This window comes from Monodelphis domestica, chromosome 3 (assembly GCF_027887165.1).
Source record: "Monodelphis domestica isolate mMonDom1 chromosome 3, mMonDom1.pri, whole genome shotgun sequence".
NCBI lineage: Eukaryota > Metazoa > Chordata > Mammalia > Didelphimorphia > Didelphidae > Monodelphis > Monodelphis domestica.
Window position 1 is genome coordinate 85344515 of NC_077229.1, and position 17687 is coordinate 85362201.

General features: G+C 37.3%; 1 protein-coding gene across 1 annotated transcript; it reads left to right on the forward strand.

The window, feature by feature from the left end:
* The first annotated feature begins 15372 nt into the window (after positions 1-15372).
* LOC100013013 (olfactory receptor 7C1) lies at positions 15373-17300 on the forward strand. The gene has a single exon (XM_001367369.3). The coding sequence runs from the start codon at positions 15624-15626 to the stop codon at positions 16557-16559; it is 936 nt and encodes a 311-aa protein (XP_001367406.2). The 5' UTR covers positions 15373-15623; the 3' UTR covers positions 16560-17300.
* Positions 17301-17687: the final 387 nt, after the last annotated feature.

The window sequence follows — 17687 nt, forward strand, 5'->3', positions numbered from 1 at the left end:
CGAACATAATGGACTTCTTCATTAGTGTCAATGCAATGACCCTGAACAACTCGGAGGAACCTACGAGAAAAACCACTATCCACATCCAGAGGAAACACTGTGAGAGTAAAAACATAGAAGAAAAACAACTGCTTGAATACATGGGTTGAAGGCATATTGTTGGGGATACAGACCATGTAAACAACATGGAAATGGGTTCTGATCAAGGACACATGTAATACCCAATGAAATTGTGTGTTGGCTGTGGTAAAGGTGGGTGGAGGGGAAGGATGGAAATAATGTGATTATTTTAACCAAGGAATAGTGTTCTAAATTGACTAAATAAACTTATTCAAATGGAAAAATAATAAAGAAAGAAGTTTAATTTCTGGATAAAGTGAAAAATATGGGAATAAAGAGGTTATGGCCAAAAATAGAATGCACCAAGTAATAGGGGTCTCCACATATACATGTACATGTGTGTGCTGTTTATGTGAATACATATATATAGAAATATGTATATATTTACCTGTCTTTGTACATTTTTCTCCCTAGTATAATATATGTTCTCAAGGAGAAAAATGAAAGAGCTTTACTTTTTGTCTTTGTAGCTACAACACATCAAAAATATTTTCTTGGCACAGAGTTGGATCTTAATAAATTTTTTTTCCCCGCTGGTTTCATTTCAAGTTATAAAAAGTGCATTTTCCTGAAGATTTACATAATCAAGTGGACTTTAAAGTGAAAAGGAAAAAGTGCGCTAAAACTACCTATCAATGTTCACCAACTTGGATGCCATAAAGAGCATTTGCAAAATAGGAAGAATACCAGCAGAAATCTCTAGAATATCATAAGAATCCAAGTTGAACAATTATGAGAAGTGGGAATTATTTTGACTGGAATGGAAAAATAGGTTCTCTCTCACTCCATGTGTCCATCTCTCTCCCTTTCTCTCTGTCTCCATCCACACTCTTTCTCTATCTCTCTGTCTCCCTCCATCCACTCTCACCCTTTCTCCATCTTTCCCTCTCCCTCTTCCAATCTCTTTCTGTGTATGCCTCTCTGTCTACATCTTTGTCTCTGTTTCCCTCTCTTTTTCTCTGTTTCTCTATTTCTCTCTCTCCCTCTCCCTCTTTTTCTTCTGCTCCTTTCTCTTTTGCTCCTCTCTCAATCTGTCTCTTTCTCTCTCTAGCTCCCACTTTCTTTGAAGGAGAATCACTCTCTCTTATCTCTTCCCTTCATGCATCTTCTTCCAAGGCCCAAGTAACTAAACATTCTGGTGACATTTCTCCAAAGAATCATAAATTCTGAAATCCCCTGCAAAATCAAGCCTTAGCACAAAACAGTCCAAAGTGGTCTGGCCTCTGTAAGCCCAGACCAAGGCCCAAAGCCATCCCTTACTGAAGCTCAAGGCAGGATAAATTACAAGCCCCAGAGCAAGGCAGTCCACAGTATGCCTAACCTGATCAAGCCCAGAGTGAAACCAAAATCCTCCATCCAAGCCTGAGATGAGACTTTCACCTCCTGAACAGGCTAACTCTCATAACTCTGACTTCTGCAAGCTATCGGCAATTTCAGGGGGTAATTGAATCAGCAGAGTTCCCAGCTTACAGGCCATCATGTCACATTAGAATGGAACTTGGCAGAAATCCAGAAATGGATCTTTGGGTAGCATCAAGGAAAAACTGAAATTTAAGTGAGTGTCCTCTCTACCTTGAGAACAGAGCTCACTTTTAAGATAAAAGTGCAAGTCAATTAAAAAGGCAATGATAATGAGTAGACGTAAAAAAACCACCAAAGCATAGAAAATTTTCAAGGAGACAAAGAGGAGTGATCAAAGACCCAGAAGCAAAGAAAACACATACAAAATTTCAAATAAAAATATAAATGGGTCTCAGAGTTCAAAAAAGATCTCAAAGATCAGTTAAGAGAGGAAGAGGAAAAATGGGGAAGAGAGATGAAACAAAATGCAAGAAGAAAATAACAGTAGAATTGGCCAAATTAAAAAAGTGGTTCACAACCACAAAAGAAAGTCATTCCGGCTTCTGGGTAAACATGGCTGCAATCTAGATGCGAATCACTTCCTCTCCCCAGCACCAAGTGAAATAGACTACCTCAAAAGAGCATAAAAATCACCTTTGGAAGAGCATAGGGACTCTCCAGTACCCCACAAAAACGAAGGTATGTGGGGTTTGAACATTTCCACACTATAAGAAGGAGGAAAAGCTTGCACAAAAATGTGAACTGAGGGGCCCTTCCCCCCCAACCTCCCCCACCAAACCAGAGTAGGGTATCAGAGCACTCACTGGGACAGCGAGTGAGTGAGGAACGTCTCTGTCTGGGGGGGGAGGGGGACATACCAGGGTCCTTTGGATCTAAAGACTGCTAGGAAACGACCTCTCAGGGCGGTTTCTCGGGAGAACCCTCGGAACTGGAGAGGAAACAGACGGCAGGTCCCCTGCAAACTGGAAACAGTGAGGAGTCTTGAGAGTCTGTAAAAACTGCCTAAGGACAAAACATTGCCTCTTTGCATAGTGAAGGGGGGGGGGGGAGCCAGGCTCCCTGGAACCTGACAGGGAATACCAGAGTTCTACCCCTCAGCAGCACAGGTGAGAAGAGACCACAGAGCACGGGGGCAGGTGCACTGAACACAGGGGAGGTTGCACTGAGCACAGGAGCCAGCACTCTAAGAAACCTCAGAGGCTGGGAAGAACTAGTCTGAGGCAACCTAAATTCACAGAAAACCCGCCCATATCACCCAGACCCCAGACCAAAAAGGAAAGGGGGATAAAACCACCAAAGGAATGGCTCACACGGCCCAAAATCAAGCCTCCAAGAAGAAAGGGAAAAAAGTAACTATTGAAAACTTTTATGGAGGGAGTACCCAAGGAAAAGGAGAGAAAGAGGATGAAATCCAAACAAAATCAAAACAGGTCTCCCAAAGTGGAAATTATCCGCAAGCTCTGGAAGAACACAAATTGGAGCTTATCCAAAAAATGGAAAACTTCTGGAAAGAAAAATGGGAGAAAGAGATCAGCAGTCTTATAGGCAAGATTTCACAATTGGAGAAATAGCTGGAAGTCTCCAACAAAAAGGTAGAACAAGCTGAAAAACAAACCCAGTCCATAAAGACCAGAAATAAGCAACTGGAAGACAGTGAGCTTGCAAAACAGCAAGAATTAATAAAGCAAAGCCAAAAAATTAATGAATTAGAAGAAAACATGAAATATCTCACTGATAAGGTCACAAACCAGGAAAACAGAGGAAGAAGAGACAACTTGAGAATTATTGGTCTGCCCGAAAAAGCAGAGATAAACAAAAACCTGGATGCTATACTATAGGAATTTATAGAAGAAAATTGCCCACATATTCTGGAGCAAGGGGGAAAATAGAAATAGAAAGGGTTCATAGAACACCCTCTATAATTAAATCCCCAAAAGACAACCCCCAGGAATGTAATTGCCAAATTCAAGAGTTTCCAAGCAAAGGAGAAAATCCTACAAGAAGCCAAGAAGAGGAGTTTCAGATATAGAGGGGTTCCTATAAGGATCACACATGACTTAGCGGCTAACATGCTAAGAGACCACAAAGCATGAAACACGATATTTAGAAAGGCAAGAGAGCTGGGTCTCCAACCAAGAATCAACTACCCAGCAAAACTGACTATATACTTCCAGGGGAAAGTATGGGCATTCAACAAAATAGAAGATTTCCAAGCATTTGCTAAGAAAAGACCAGAACTTAGTGGAAAATTTGATATACAATCACAGAAAGCAAGAGAAACATGAAAAGGTAAATTTGAAAGAAAGGGAAAAGGAGATAAATCTTATCTTTTTCTTTAAGTCAAACTCTCTTCTATAAGGACTACATTTACATCAAATTATACATATATATGTATATATATATATATTAATATGTGGGGAAAATGTATTGTGTAACTCTCAAAAATTGTATGCATCATAAGAGTAGTTAGAAAAATCATGCATAGGGAAATATTGGGGCATCATGAAGATTTGGTGAAAAGGGGGGGCAAAGAAAGAGGGAGGGGGAATTGTCAATGATACTAAGAATTACCTCAAGAATTGGGGGGGGGGGAGAACTAAATAGAATAATCTTTCCCATACAAAGATACATATGGGAAGGGGAGGGGAAGAACTCTCATATGAGAAGGAGAGGAAGAGATCGTGAAGTTGTATTACTTAATACCTTATTCTCAGTGAAATCAACTCTGAGAGGGAAGAACATCTAGATCCATTGGGATCCTGAATTCTATCTTATCCAACAGGGTAAAAAAGAAAGGGAAATTAAGGAGGGGGAGGGAGGAGGGGTATAAAAAGGGAAGGAAGGAGAGGGGGAGGGGAAGGGAGCATAAAAATGGAGGGGCTAGAAAGGGAAGCATATCAAGGGAGGAGACTAGGGGGATTGACCTAAAGTAAATCACTGGTTCAAAACATTATAGCTAAAGAAGAAAGGTCAGAACTAGGGGAAGATATCAAAATGCCAGGGAATCCACAAGTGACAATCATAACTTTGAACGTGAATGGGATGAACTCACCCATAAAACGTAGACAAATAGCAGAATGGATTAGAATCCAAAACCCTATGTTGTCTTCAAGAAACACACACAAGGTGGGTAGATAATAACAAGGTCAGAATTAATGGATGGAGTAAAACTTTTGGGGCCTCAACTGATAGAAAGAAGGCAGGAGTTGCAATCATGATATCTGACAAAGCCAAAGCAAAAATAGACCTGATTAAAAGGGATAGAGAAGGTAAATATATTCTGTTAAAAGGGAGTATAGACAATGAGGAAATATCACTAATCAACATGTATGCACCAAATGGTATAGCACCCAAATTTCTAATGGAGAAACTAGGAGAATTGAAGGAGGAAATAGATAATAAAACTATACTAGTAGGAGATCTGAATCAACCACTATCAAATTTAGATAAATAAAACCAAAAAATAAATAAGAAAGAGGTAAAAGAGGTGAATGAAATCTTAGAAACTTTAGAGTTAATAGTCATATGGAGAAAAATAAATAGAAACAAAAAGGAATACACCTTCTTTTCAGCACAACATGGCACATTCACAAAAATAGATCATACACTAGGTCACAGAAACATGGCAATCAAATGCAGAAAAGCAGAAATAATAAATGCAAACTTTTCAGACCATAAGGCAATAAAAATAATGATAAGTAAGGGTACATGGAGAGCCAAATCAAAAATTAATTGAAAATTAAATAATATGATACTTCAAAATCAGTTACTTAGAGAACAAATCATAGAAACAATTAATAATTTCATTGAAGAAAATTACAATGGTGAGACATCCTTTCAAACCTAATGGGATGCAGCCAAAGCAGTACTTAGAGGAAAATTCATATCCTTGAGTGCATATATTAACAAATTGGGGATGACAGAGATCAATGAATTGGATAGGAAAATAAAAAACTTGAAAGAGAACAAATTAAAAACCCCCAGAAGAAAACCAAATTAGAAATCCTAAAAATCAAGGGAGAAATCAATAAAATTGAAAGTGACAGAACTATTGAATTACTAAATAAGACAAGAAGCTGGTACTTTGAAAAAACAAACAAAATAGACAAGGTACTGATCAACCTAATTCAAAAAGAGGGAACAAAAGCAAATTAACAGTATCACAGATGAAAAGGAAGACCTTACTTCCAATGAAGAAGAAATTAAGGCAATCATTAAAAACTACTTTGCCCAATTATATGGCAATAAATATGTCAATATAGGTGAAATGGATCAATTGTACAAAAAATCAAGCCATTCTACAATTAATAAATGGGCAAGGTTCATGAACAGGCAGTTCTCAGCCAAAGAAATCAAAACTATTAATAAGCACATGAAAAAGTATTCTACATCTCTTATAATCGGGGAAATGCAAATCAAAACAACTCTGAGGTATCACCTCACACCTAGCAAATTGGCTTACATGACAGCTATGGAAACTAATGAATGCTGGAGGGGATGTGGCAAAGTCGGGACATTAATTCATTGCTGGTGGAGTTATGAATTGATCAAACCATTGTGGAGGGCAATTTGGAACTATGCCCAAAGGGTGATAAAAGACTGTCTGCCCTTTGATCCAGCCATAGCACTGCTGGGTTTGTACCCCAAAGAGACAATAAAGAAAAAGACTTGTACAAGAATATTCATAGCTGCACTCTTTGTGGTGGCCAAAAATTGGAAAATGAGGGGATGCCCTTCAATTGGGGAATGGCTGAACAAATTGTGGTATGTGTTGGTGATGGAATACTATTGTGATAAAAGGAATAATAAAGTGGAGGAATTCCATGGAGACTGGAACAACCTCCAGGAAGTGATATAGAACAAAAAGAGCAGAACCAGGAAAACATTGTACACAGAGACTGATACACTGTGGTACAACTGAAGATAATGGACTTCTCCATTAGGGTCAATGCAATGTCCCTAAACAATCTGCAAGCATCTAAAAAAAAACACTATCCACAAGCAGAGGATAAACTGTGGGAATAAAAACACCCATGAAAAGCTACTGCTTGACGACAGGGGTTGAGGGGATGTGACTGAGGAGAGACTCTAAATGAACACTCTAGTGCAAATACCAACAACATGGAAATGGGTTCAAATCAAGAACACATGTGATACCCAGTGGAATCATGCGTCAGCTATGGGAGAGGTGGTGGGAGGAGGGAGGAGGAAAAGAAAATGATCTTTGTGTCCAATGAATAAAGTTTGGAAATGACCAAATAAAATAATGTTTAAAACAAGAAAGTCATTCCTTAGAAATTAAAATTGGGCAATTAGTAATTAATGATTTTATAAGACATGAAAAGACAATGAAACAAAATCAAAAGAATGAAAGAAATAGAGGAAAATATAAAATTATGTCATTCAAAAGCCAATATACTTGGAAAATAGAAGTGGGAAAACAATTTAAGAATCATTGGACAACCTAAAAGCCACGATTTTTAAAAGCCTGAATATCATAATACAAGAAATTATCTAAGAAAATTGTCCAGATATTCTTGAAAAGAGGGTAAAATAAAAATTAAAAGAATCCACAAATCACCTCTGGAAATAAATCCCCAAAGGAAAACTCCCAGGAATGTTATAGCTAAATTCAAATGTCTCCAAACAAATGCTAGAAGTAACCAGAAAGAAACAAAGGGTTTCATGGGATTTGGAAACCTCCACATTAAAGGACCAGAAGAATTGGAATATAATACTTCAGAAGGCATAGGATCTAGGTTTATAGCCTAGAATCACCTAACCAACAATACTAATTACATTCCTTGAAGGGTGATAGTCATTTTATAAAATAGAACGTTTCCAAGCATTTCTAATGAACAGACCAGAACCAAAGAGAAAATTTAATGTCCAAACCCAAAATCCTAAAGAACTCTAAAAAGGTGATTAAGAAAGAGAAAGTTGAAGGAATTCAATAAGATCAAATGGTATGTATTCCTACATGGAAAGATGATATTTTTAGTTCTTAAAAACAATTTTATCAGAATTAGGGCCATTAGAAGGAATGTATGGAATAAGATGGTATGGAATTAAGCAGATTAGGATAGTATGCAAAAAATTTTAAGAGGTGAAAAGGAATTGCACTGACAGGAAAGGGAAGGAAGAGGTGGAATAGGATAAATTATGTCTCCTAAAGAAGTGTGAACATTTTTACAGTGAAGGAAAGTATGAGGGTGGTGGTGGACAATGCTTCAATCTTTCACTGAATAACATATTATCCCAAGAAGTAGCATATCCCATTGTTGGACAGTTCTCATTATTAGGAAGTTTGCTGCCAGGGTTCTCTGTGATCTCACAGGGAGCTGAGATGCTCCAGGAATGGAAAGAAATGTATGATTTGCCTAATGAAGATCCATGGGGATGAATCTCTATTATTCTAGAAATCAAAAATATTCCCCTACTTGCCAATGCCCCCAGGGAAACCATCAGTTCCAGGACAATAAGGAGTCTCCTTGTGCCTCTGTGAGACCTCACTCCCTGTGCCTAAGGCCTTTTCTCTACCTGTTCTCCAAGGGAGAGCTGGTGTCTTCTTTCCTGACAACAATCTAGGACAGAAGTAAAATCAGTCAAGCATTGCTTCTTGGTGATGCACAGTAAGTACCATAAAGGAAGGGGAGACAATTTGAAAGAAGTGGAGGTAAGGGCAAGAGGTATACCTTTCTTCCTCAGAAATCCAAGAAAATCATGGCAAGGCAACAAAATTTAAATCTTAGTCCAATATTGTCTAGTCCAGTCCAGTCTGATGCTGCACTAATTCTAGCTGAAAATTCAGAGTTCACCATGACCTAAAGTTGTGAGAATAGGGGAGTACAGTAGGAAAAGTTCTAAATTCAGCCAAGAAAACTTAGTTCACGTCCCAATTCTGCTAAGATCTCCTTTGAGATCTTGAGCAATTCAATTTCCTACTCCATAATGACAGCATGAAACAAAATAGAGCTTGCTTTATTATATTGTATTTCACAGATTTTTTTGGAATTAAAATATTTATGTGCTTTCAGAGGTATTTCATAACTTTAAATCATTAAAAAAAAAGGTAACTGATATCTTTATAATAGAAAAGGCCAGATCTAGACCAGTGGTCTTAAGTAAATCTGTCAAAAAGAATGTTCAACTAATGGCACATAAAGAATTTCCCTTTGTGGTACTTAGCAAAAAGAGAAGACAGAAGCTAGCATCATGGGCAGGGCTTACCACACAAGAATTCTGACCTCTGAGAGACGTCCAATAAACTTAACTTTGTAATATTCAGAGAACTTCATTATCCATCGGTCAGAGGAGAAATAAGTCAAAGAAGAATTCTATCCCTTATAAAAGCTGATGAGGAGACTAAATCTAATTCCTTGTTATAAGCAAAGAGAAGACAAGAAAATAGGAAATTGAGGGAAAATTCAAATTCCTAAGTACACTGTCAAGGAGAAAGAGTGAGAATGACTCAGAAATTGGCTATTATACAAGGACTGGAGAAGGAGTGTAAAATTCAATTGGAGTACAAGTGATAGTAGTGAGCAGAAATTCTCAGGGGCCCTGGGCATGATAAATCAAGATCATTTTTCTTATGAGTGTTACTGTTAGGTCTCATTGCTCCAGTGTGTTGCAACAAACAGAATCAGAAGACCTAAGTTTTAGTCCATGCTTTATCATTGATTCGGTTCTGTGACTTTGGAAAACTCATTTCCCTTCTTCCTGATCTCAGTCTCATCATTCATAAAATGATGGTGTTGGAGTAAAGTAGGTCAGACATTCTATGCTTTAGGAATGCACAGATTCTGTCATGGTGTGTTCTAAGATCATCCCAAGCCCTGATAATTTATCTGTATTTTAAATCCCTCCCAAAAGCAGCTTTTTAATTCATTGGATGACCTGTGCTTTTACTAAATCCACATCCTCAACTCCAGCAAATGATTTCCATATGCAAACACCAAGCTGACCAAGACCTGCAATGACTCTGATGGTTACTCTGCTCTGCTCTTCATTATAGAAGATGGTTCAGAGTTCAGCCACAAAACAACCTCTTTCAGAGTTCCTAAGAGAGTGCTGATTCTTAAGAGGATTTGGGCAGTTTCCTGACTTTGTCTCTCATCAAAGAAGCACCATTTATTAAACACTTTCTGCCAGGCACAGTCACCTATGTCCCCTTGGACATGTCACTTCTGACATCAGTCTCTTCAGTTGTATATAGTGATACTCCCAAAGTAGCTAAATCCATACCAAATGGCAGAAGTGTACTGAGGTCAGAGACAATCTCTAAAGGCGACTGAAGCTGTCATAAGGTTCCACAACAGCAGCCACACTCTAGCCACCATAAAGGCTGCCTCCTCCTCAATTCCTCCATTGCAGATTGCTGCACATTTCCATAATGGTAGAGTTCAGTGCTGTTCCTCAAAGTAGAGCTAACAGCTCATAGTTCTTTGGGTCACTACTGGTCCCTGACTTAACTCCTGAAACTGGGGCTTAGGAACAAAGAATGTCACAGGTAACAGGGGTCATAGAAATCACCTAATGGAGACTAATGGGGAATCTGAAGATAGAAGAGGGGAAATTACTTATGAATAATGATACAGAGAGAAAATGCTAGAAATCAGAGACTTTAAACTCTAAAATCAGTGCTGTGTTCAGTTCATATCTGAAGTTCTGTATTCAGTTCTGGGAGCACTATTCTAGAAAGGTCTTTGGTATGCAGGAGAGTAACTAGACTGAAGTCAAACAGGGTATTTGGCATTACCACTGCACCCTTTGGATCTACCTCACTGCCTTAGTTTTTTTATGATATGTTCACTTTCATTTTACATCTTTGGTAATCATCTCCTATACTCCTCATCCCTTCTCTTACTCTTCTTTTTTCTCAAGATGAGGAAAAATCTTCTTTCTATCATTCCTAACCCCTTCATTTTTTCAGACCAAAAACACAAAAAGACATCTAAGAGATTAAGACACTTGCTAGTTGTAACACACAGAGTAATATTTTACAAAAATAATGTCTTTGAAATACATGAATAAAAATGAGGATTTTTCTAAGAACTGGGTTTAAGTCAGCTTTCTAAATCTCACTCTAAGCAAGTCATTTAAGTTCTCAGTCTAATTTTCTTCATACCTAAAATAGGAGTCAACATTCTTGCCCTTCAAATTCCCATCTTGGGTGTTGTGACAAAAATACTTAGTGAACCTTAAGCCCAATCTCCAGGAGGAATAGACATGTGTTCTTGAATTGAATTACTTCCCCATATTCTGGATGCTCAATTACATAACCATTGCAGGTGAATTTCTTCTTGAAAGACTTCACAAATTTCTTAGTATGGCAATCATCAGCAATTCCTTGGACAGTAGTGTGGATCTTCCTCCCATTTTTCTGTTGAAATCTTATATGAATATAATCCTCATTCCCAGCAGGAAATAGGTCATCACTCTCACTTGCAAGAGCATAGGGGTTGAAAGAGTGGAGCATCTGGAGAGCAGACATATGATAGGATTGTCCCTTTTCCTTGGTGGAAGTGGCCTGCAGAAGGTGGGGGAGGGAGAAGGATGGGGGAGTGAAGCTCAGGGGGTTGGGTAGATAGGGGACTAGACAGAGAGGCTGCTGAGTCCTTGGGGATGGCTCAGTGACTAGGCACTTGAGGAACTTATCAAGATTACTTAAATATAAGTATCTGAAGAGAATCACTCAAGAGAGGAAAAAGACTTGTCTGACTTCAAAGAACAAGTAAAGAACTAGAAAAAGATGATACAAAATGTCAGAATTCGCTTAAATATAAATAAAAAATTTCCATAATTCTCCCAAAATGGCCTACTTTGTGATATCACACATCCTCTATTGTGGGAGATCTTCACCTAGAGGTCTGCTAATCAATTTTGCCAGGTTTCCTGTTAAGGTTTTCTACTTTTGTGGGAAAGCACACCTATGTTTGTAGCAAGGTCTTGTTCCAATTATAGGAGGTTCAAAACTCCATTCAATCTAAAAGTGTGAAAGAATTGTATTTAAAGAAGTGGTTTATGATGGTCAAAAAGTCTAGTAGCTGAAGGACTACCATTGGAACTGCTTTTTGAGATGCTATGGATTCATTTAAGGGAAGTCAGTTCTCTGACCATGGCACTAAAATTATGCCAAGTATATGATTAAATCCAAATTGACACATTGTTCTTTAATTAATTTTTTCCATTTCAGTAGGATGTCAGAAGAACCTATTAGGGCAGCTTTGAAGACCAACATTATGTTGAGAACCCCAAAAGGAAAGCTTACTTTTTACTGGTTGTTATTTACATAGCAGTTCCTTGGTTTGTTGAGACTTTTTCTCTGAAGTGGTAACTAAGAAACCTGGGAGAAAATATTCTTTTTTTGGTACCTTGCCTGTTGAGGATCTCCACTCATTAAATATCCAGCAGCTTGGACTTGTCACCTTAATTTCCTGGTGTGAGTCCAATGCTATGGTCACTAATGAGAGGTAGACGTGCCCTGATTTTTATGTTGCATATGTTGATGGAAACCCTTCAATTTAGAACATTCCTATCTTTTATATCTTCTAGCAATATCTTTATGATATCCTAGGCCAATTTCCTACGTGTATTGAAAGGGGAAAGGTAGTGTTGTACCAGATTATGGAAAGCCTTCAATGTCATTCAGTGTAATATATCTTCAGTTTAACAGGAAATAGTAGACAGCATTGAAGGTTCTTGAATAGGAGAGAAACATTGTATTAAGGAGTTAAGTGAAAGCAAAATTGGGGTTGGATATGGATTTCCACTGTTATATTGAGGCCTGTTAAGAAAAGACTGCCATGTAAACTCTGGCGATAGTGAGAGTTTCTTATTTCTTAGATCATGACAGTGGGAAAAAAGGTGAAGTAGATGCCAGATTGGAAATGAATTCAACAGGACTTGGCACCAGATTGGAAAAAGTAAATAAAGGGAGAAAAAATATTAAATTATAACACTAAGATTTCTAAAATGTAATGACTAAATTAATGATGGTACCATGGACAAGTGATCACTTTATCTCTGCTGGAAGAACTTCATTGTTGGGAAAATCACTGACTCCTGAAGCATCCCATTTCATTTTTATGTGGATCTGAGTTTTAAGAAATTCTTCTTTGTATTGAGCTTTATAAGAGAAGATTTGTAAGATTTGAAGAGAGAAGCAGATTTGGAAGACTGGAGGATTCTGCAGCAATGGGGGAAGGGCAGGAAGGAGAGAGAATTTTGAGGAAAGGAGAGAAAGTGAGCTGATCTGGACTTCTCTGTGGGAAACCTCCCAGGAAAGTTGGACCTGTTTAGATCTCTAAACCAGCACCCCCATTCTCCTGTGAATCCTGACCCCATACCCTGAAAGGACAGCTGAGTGAATAGGCCTTTAACGGGAAGCTGCTCACTAGAAGAAAGATTTCCTCCAGATCCCCTGAAGTCCTGAACTAATCTGCCCTAACCCTTATTGTTGTTCCCTTAGAATAAACAGCTTTCATAAAAGCAAGTGACTAGCTACATACTTTCTAAGGAGAAAGACGTGGAGTTGGGGGGAGGGAAGTTACATTCCTCTTCCCAGAGAGGGAGAAGCTGTCTGTGACAAGCTTGGTCAGCCAAGTCTCTGAGAGAACAGAAGTTTAAGATCTGGAAGACAGCCAGAGTGGATTTAGCCAGGGAGGGATGAGAGTTAAGATAATCCATCCTCTCTATTTGACTCAACTCCATCTTTATCTCACTCTGATTCAGCCCCAGTAGGGAGAAATTCCATTCCCTATGCCTTATATTACAGCTTAAATCTACATTCCTGTAATTCTGTACATTGATCTTTCTAGAAAATTCTAGTATTTTTGTTAAATAGGAAAGAATGAAAACGCCAGTATGGTGTGTATATTGAATGTTATATTTGAAAGTATCTTTCTTGTATAAGCTCAAGCTTTAGTATACCTGATTTCCTGGGTATAGGCATCATTTTAGATCAAGTTAACTTTAGTTAATCTCCCTTGATCTTACAATGAAGTAAGACTATTGCTGACTTAGGAATCTTGGACTCAACAACTATCTGGCCCCTGTCTTTGGTTTTTTTTTGGGGGGGAGGATGGAGAGAACACAATGGATCATGTTGACTTCTTTTGTTTTCTTAATACCTCTCATTTCTGAACTGTTCTTTCTAGAGAGCAAACTTCCCATCCCTCATTCTTCCTGCCATATTACTGTTGCCCTTCCCATAACTGGGAACCCTTTCTACCTGAGCAGAATTTATTCTACCTGCACATAGTCTCTTAAAAATACTTGCCAAAGATTTTATTTAAAATATCATTGTTCTGGCCTCAGACACTTCCTAGCTGTGTGAAACTGGGCAAGTCTCTTAACCCCCTTGTCTAGCCCTTTCTGCTCTTCTGCTTTGGAACCAATACACATTATTGACTCCAAGATAGAAGGTAAGGGTTATAAAAGAATCATTGAATGTCAATAGATACACTTCAACTTATTTATTACTTATTGACATTTAAATTAACAAATTGCATTATGTAAAATATTATAATCACTCCCTATAATTTCTCATCAAGATTCCATTCATTGACATTCACATTACTTTTTATATAGCCATAACTAGTATGTTCTCCATCCATTTAACTGTTGTTTTGACTTTCTTATTTGATAAAGATCTTACTGTAGTTCTTTGTATTCTCTATTGTTGCATTATACCCAATAGGCTTATAGAATTTCATAACAATAATTTACCACAAATTATTTAACTATTGTCCTATTATAGGATCGTTTCAATGTTTTTATTCATTAATGTATGCCTACTGATGCTCTGAAAACTGAGTCAATAATTTTAATATGTTCAGAGCATAGTCTCCAAAATGTAATTATTGGATTAATAGTATATAATGTGAGTTTGTTGTCCAAAAATATCTTAGAACTTTGTAATTCCATTCGAAAGGAATGAGTGATTACGTATACTTGATCTAACATATAGTTGTTGCATTTTAAATATTTCCTACCTATTTCATGAGTTTGAGGCAGTACCTCAAATTTACTTTGTTAATTTATGTCATTCTGATTATTAGTGAAATTGAACAATGTTAAATGATTATTAGGAATTTGAAGATTTTGTTTTGCTTGACTATATATGTTTATAAAAGAATTTTTGGGTTTTTTTCTTTGTTTTTGTTTTTCTTAAAACACTTACCTTCTGTCTTAGAGTCAACACTGTGTATTGGTTCCAAGGAAGAAGAGTGGTCAGGATTAGGCAATGGGGGTTAAGTGACTTGCCCAGGGTGACACACTGGGAAGTGTCTGAGGACAGATTTGAACCTGGAACCTGGAACCTCCCATCTCTAGTTCTCAATTCACTGAGCCACCCAGCTGCCCCCAAAAGATTTGTTTTTATTACTTTCTCAATAGGTAGGTTAGGTGAGAGAGAGAAAATGCAGATTACAAGACAAATAATATTAAATTAAAATATTTGCATTCATTTTTAAAATTGCTCATGTATTTTGTTAAGAAAGAATTCCTATTGTGATTTTTAAAAACAATTTTAGATGTCAAATTATCTACCACAACCATAATAAATATATTCCCATTCCAAAGAGTTTTCTTTTTAATTATTTTTATTTTGTTTTCATATGATGAAGAACATCTATTTGGTTGTAACAAATTACTGAATTATTGATCATTTCCCCTTCATAATTTGGATAAATGTTTTATTTTACTTTCTTCCAACATTTTGAAGTTTTGTAGTTTTTATTTTTAAATACTTCATTTTAATATTTTAATATAAAAATATTTATTTACTTCAATCTTTAACTCATAATGTATTTTGACCTTATAGGAATTCTATTCCTAAATTTTTATAATTTCATTTATAAATTACTTAGTTTCTAATTATGCTTAGGGGGGTCTCCAAGGATATAAGAGCTGAAAGTGTTTAGAGGTCACCTAGTCGAACTCCATTTTAAATATAAGGAAACTGAGACACAGAAAGAAGAATTGACTCATCTGAAAAAATAAAAGGCATAGATCTTGCATTTGAACTTGAGTCTTCTAACTCTAAATCTAGTGTTTTCTCCATTACAAAATATGGGATGACCAAATTTCCATTTTGTTAACTTCTCACTTCCTTTCCTTGTAGATATATCAGATGTATGGAATCAGAAAACCAAACGTATGTATCAGGATTTCTCCTCCTGGGAATTTCTGAAAAGGAAGAACAGCAGATGCCCCTCTTTGGGCTCTTCCTGGGCATGTACTTGGTCACTGTGTTTGGGAATGTTCTCATCATGCTGGCCATTGGCTCAGACTCCCACCTCCACACTCCAATGTACTTTTTTCTCTCCAATCTGTCCCTGGTGGATCTCTGTCTAGTTACTACCTTGGTACCCAAGATGCTGGTGAACATGCTAACACAAAATAAGGCCATCTCATATGCTGGATGCTTTGCTCAGATGTACTTCTTTATGAATTTTGCTTGTTCAGACAATTTACTTCTTACTGTCATGGCCTATGACCGCTTTGTGGCCATCTGTCACCCTCTACACTATGTCACTCTGATGAGTCCACGCATTTGTAGTCTACTGATTCTGATCTCATGGTCTATAAGTATTCTAATCTCCATTTTTGAAATTTTAATGACGAGGAGACTGTCTTTCTGCAAAGAACGTGAAATTTCCCACTTTTTCTGTGATCTTAGTGAAGTTATAAAGATTTCCTGTTCTGACACCCTCATCAATAACATAGTAGTATATTTTGCAACTGGTCTCCTGGGTATTCTCCCCCTCACAGGGATCCTTTTCTCTTACTCTCAGATATGCTCCTCAATATTAAAAGTACCATCACCGGGAGGAAAATATAAAGCCTTTTCTACCTGTGGGTCTCACATCTCTGTTGTTTCATTATTCTATGGAACAGGTCTTGGAGTTTATCTGAGTTCTGCAACTACCCAATCCTCTCGAAATATCTCAATTGCCTCAGTGATGTATTCTGTGGTAACCCCAATGTTGAACCCCTTCATTTATAGCCTGAGAAACAAGGATATAAAGGATGCTCTGAAGAGGATCATTAGTGGAACCACATCCCCTTAGTGACTGGGAATGGCCCAAGGAATATGACATCAGTATCTGAGGTCAAGAGTCTAGCAGACAGAGGGGCAGCTGGGTGACTCAGTGGATTGAGATCTATGCCTAGAAGCAGGAGATTCTGGGTTTAAAAATAGCCTCAGATACTACTCAATTGTGTGACCATGGACAAGTCATATAGCCCCCATTGCCGTATTGATTCTAAGATGAAATTAAGGGATTTTTTTAAATAGAAAGTAGTCTGGCAGACTGAAATCTTGGATTCAAAGTGTGAAATCCAATGACTGTCTATCATCCCACTTCAATGACTGTATAATCTCTTTGCTGTCACTCATACATTTTTTCCTAATATCTATTTCAGGACTTTCTTTGATGTTCCAGTCTGATTTTCATAACATATTCTGTCATAACATCCATTCATTCCAAAGTAACACTAGATATAGAGTTTGGAGAGACCTTTTTTCTAGTCTTTGGGTCATATTTGTATACTTTGGATAAGGCACTTATTTCATTTTAGCCTTAATGTTTTCATTTGTGTACACGACCATTAAAGGAACTGTCTCTCCACAAGACTAATACCTCTCTGTGAATCAAATGAAATGATGGAAGAAAAAGCATCTAAAAAGTTGTAAATTCCTATAAAAATTCAGAAACAAAAAGGAATTGGAGCAGAGGGAGTTTTCATTTTGTTGTTATTCATGCTCCCACCATCAGATACATACTTTCCTCTCCTTAGTTTCCTGTGTTGTTACTCCAGCAAAAAAAAAAAAAATCAGTAATTGTTTGCCAATATTTAATCTTTAAATGGTTTCTTAGACAACAGTATATCCCTGAGCATATTTACAAATCTTCTCCACTATGGCTCAAATCCTACCAGGGCCTGTGTTGTACTTATCAAATTTCCAATTATCCCTTGTAATCATCTAACATGATTAGACATTGGAACTATTTTTGTGAATGCATGAGGGGAAAGGATTTGATAGGAAGTAGCATTGTCTAGTGGATTACGTAATTGACTTCTGATTAAAAAGAAGTGAGTTCAAACTCTGTATCAGATCCTCATATGCTGTGGGACCTTGAGTAAGTTACCTTATACCTCCTAATCTCTGTAAACTAATAACAACAATAATAGCT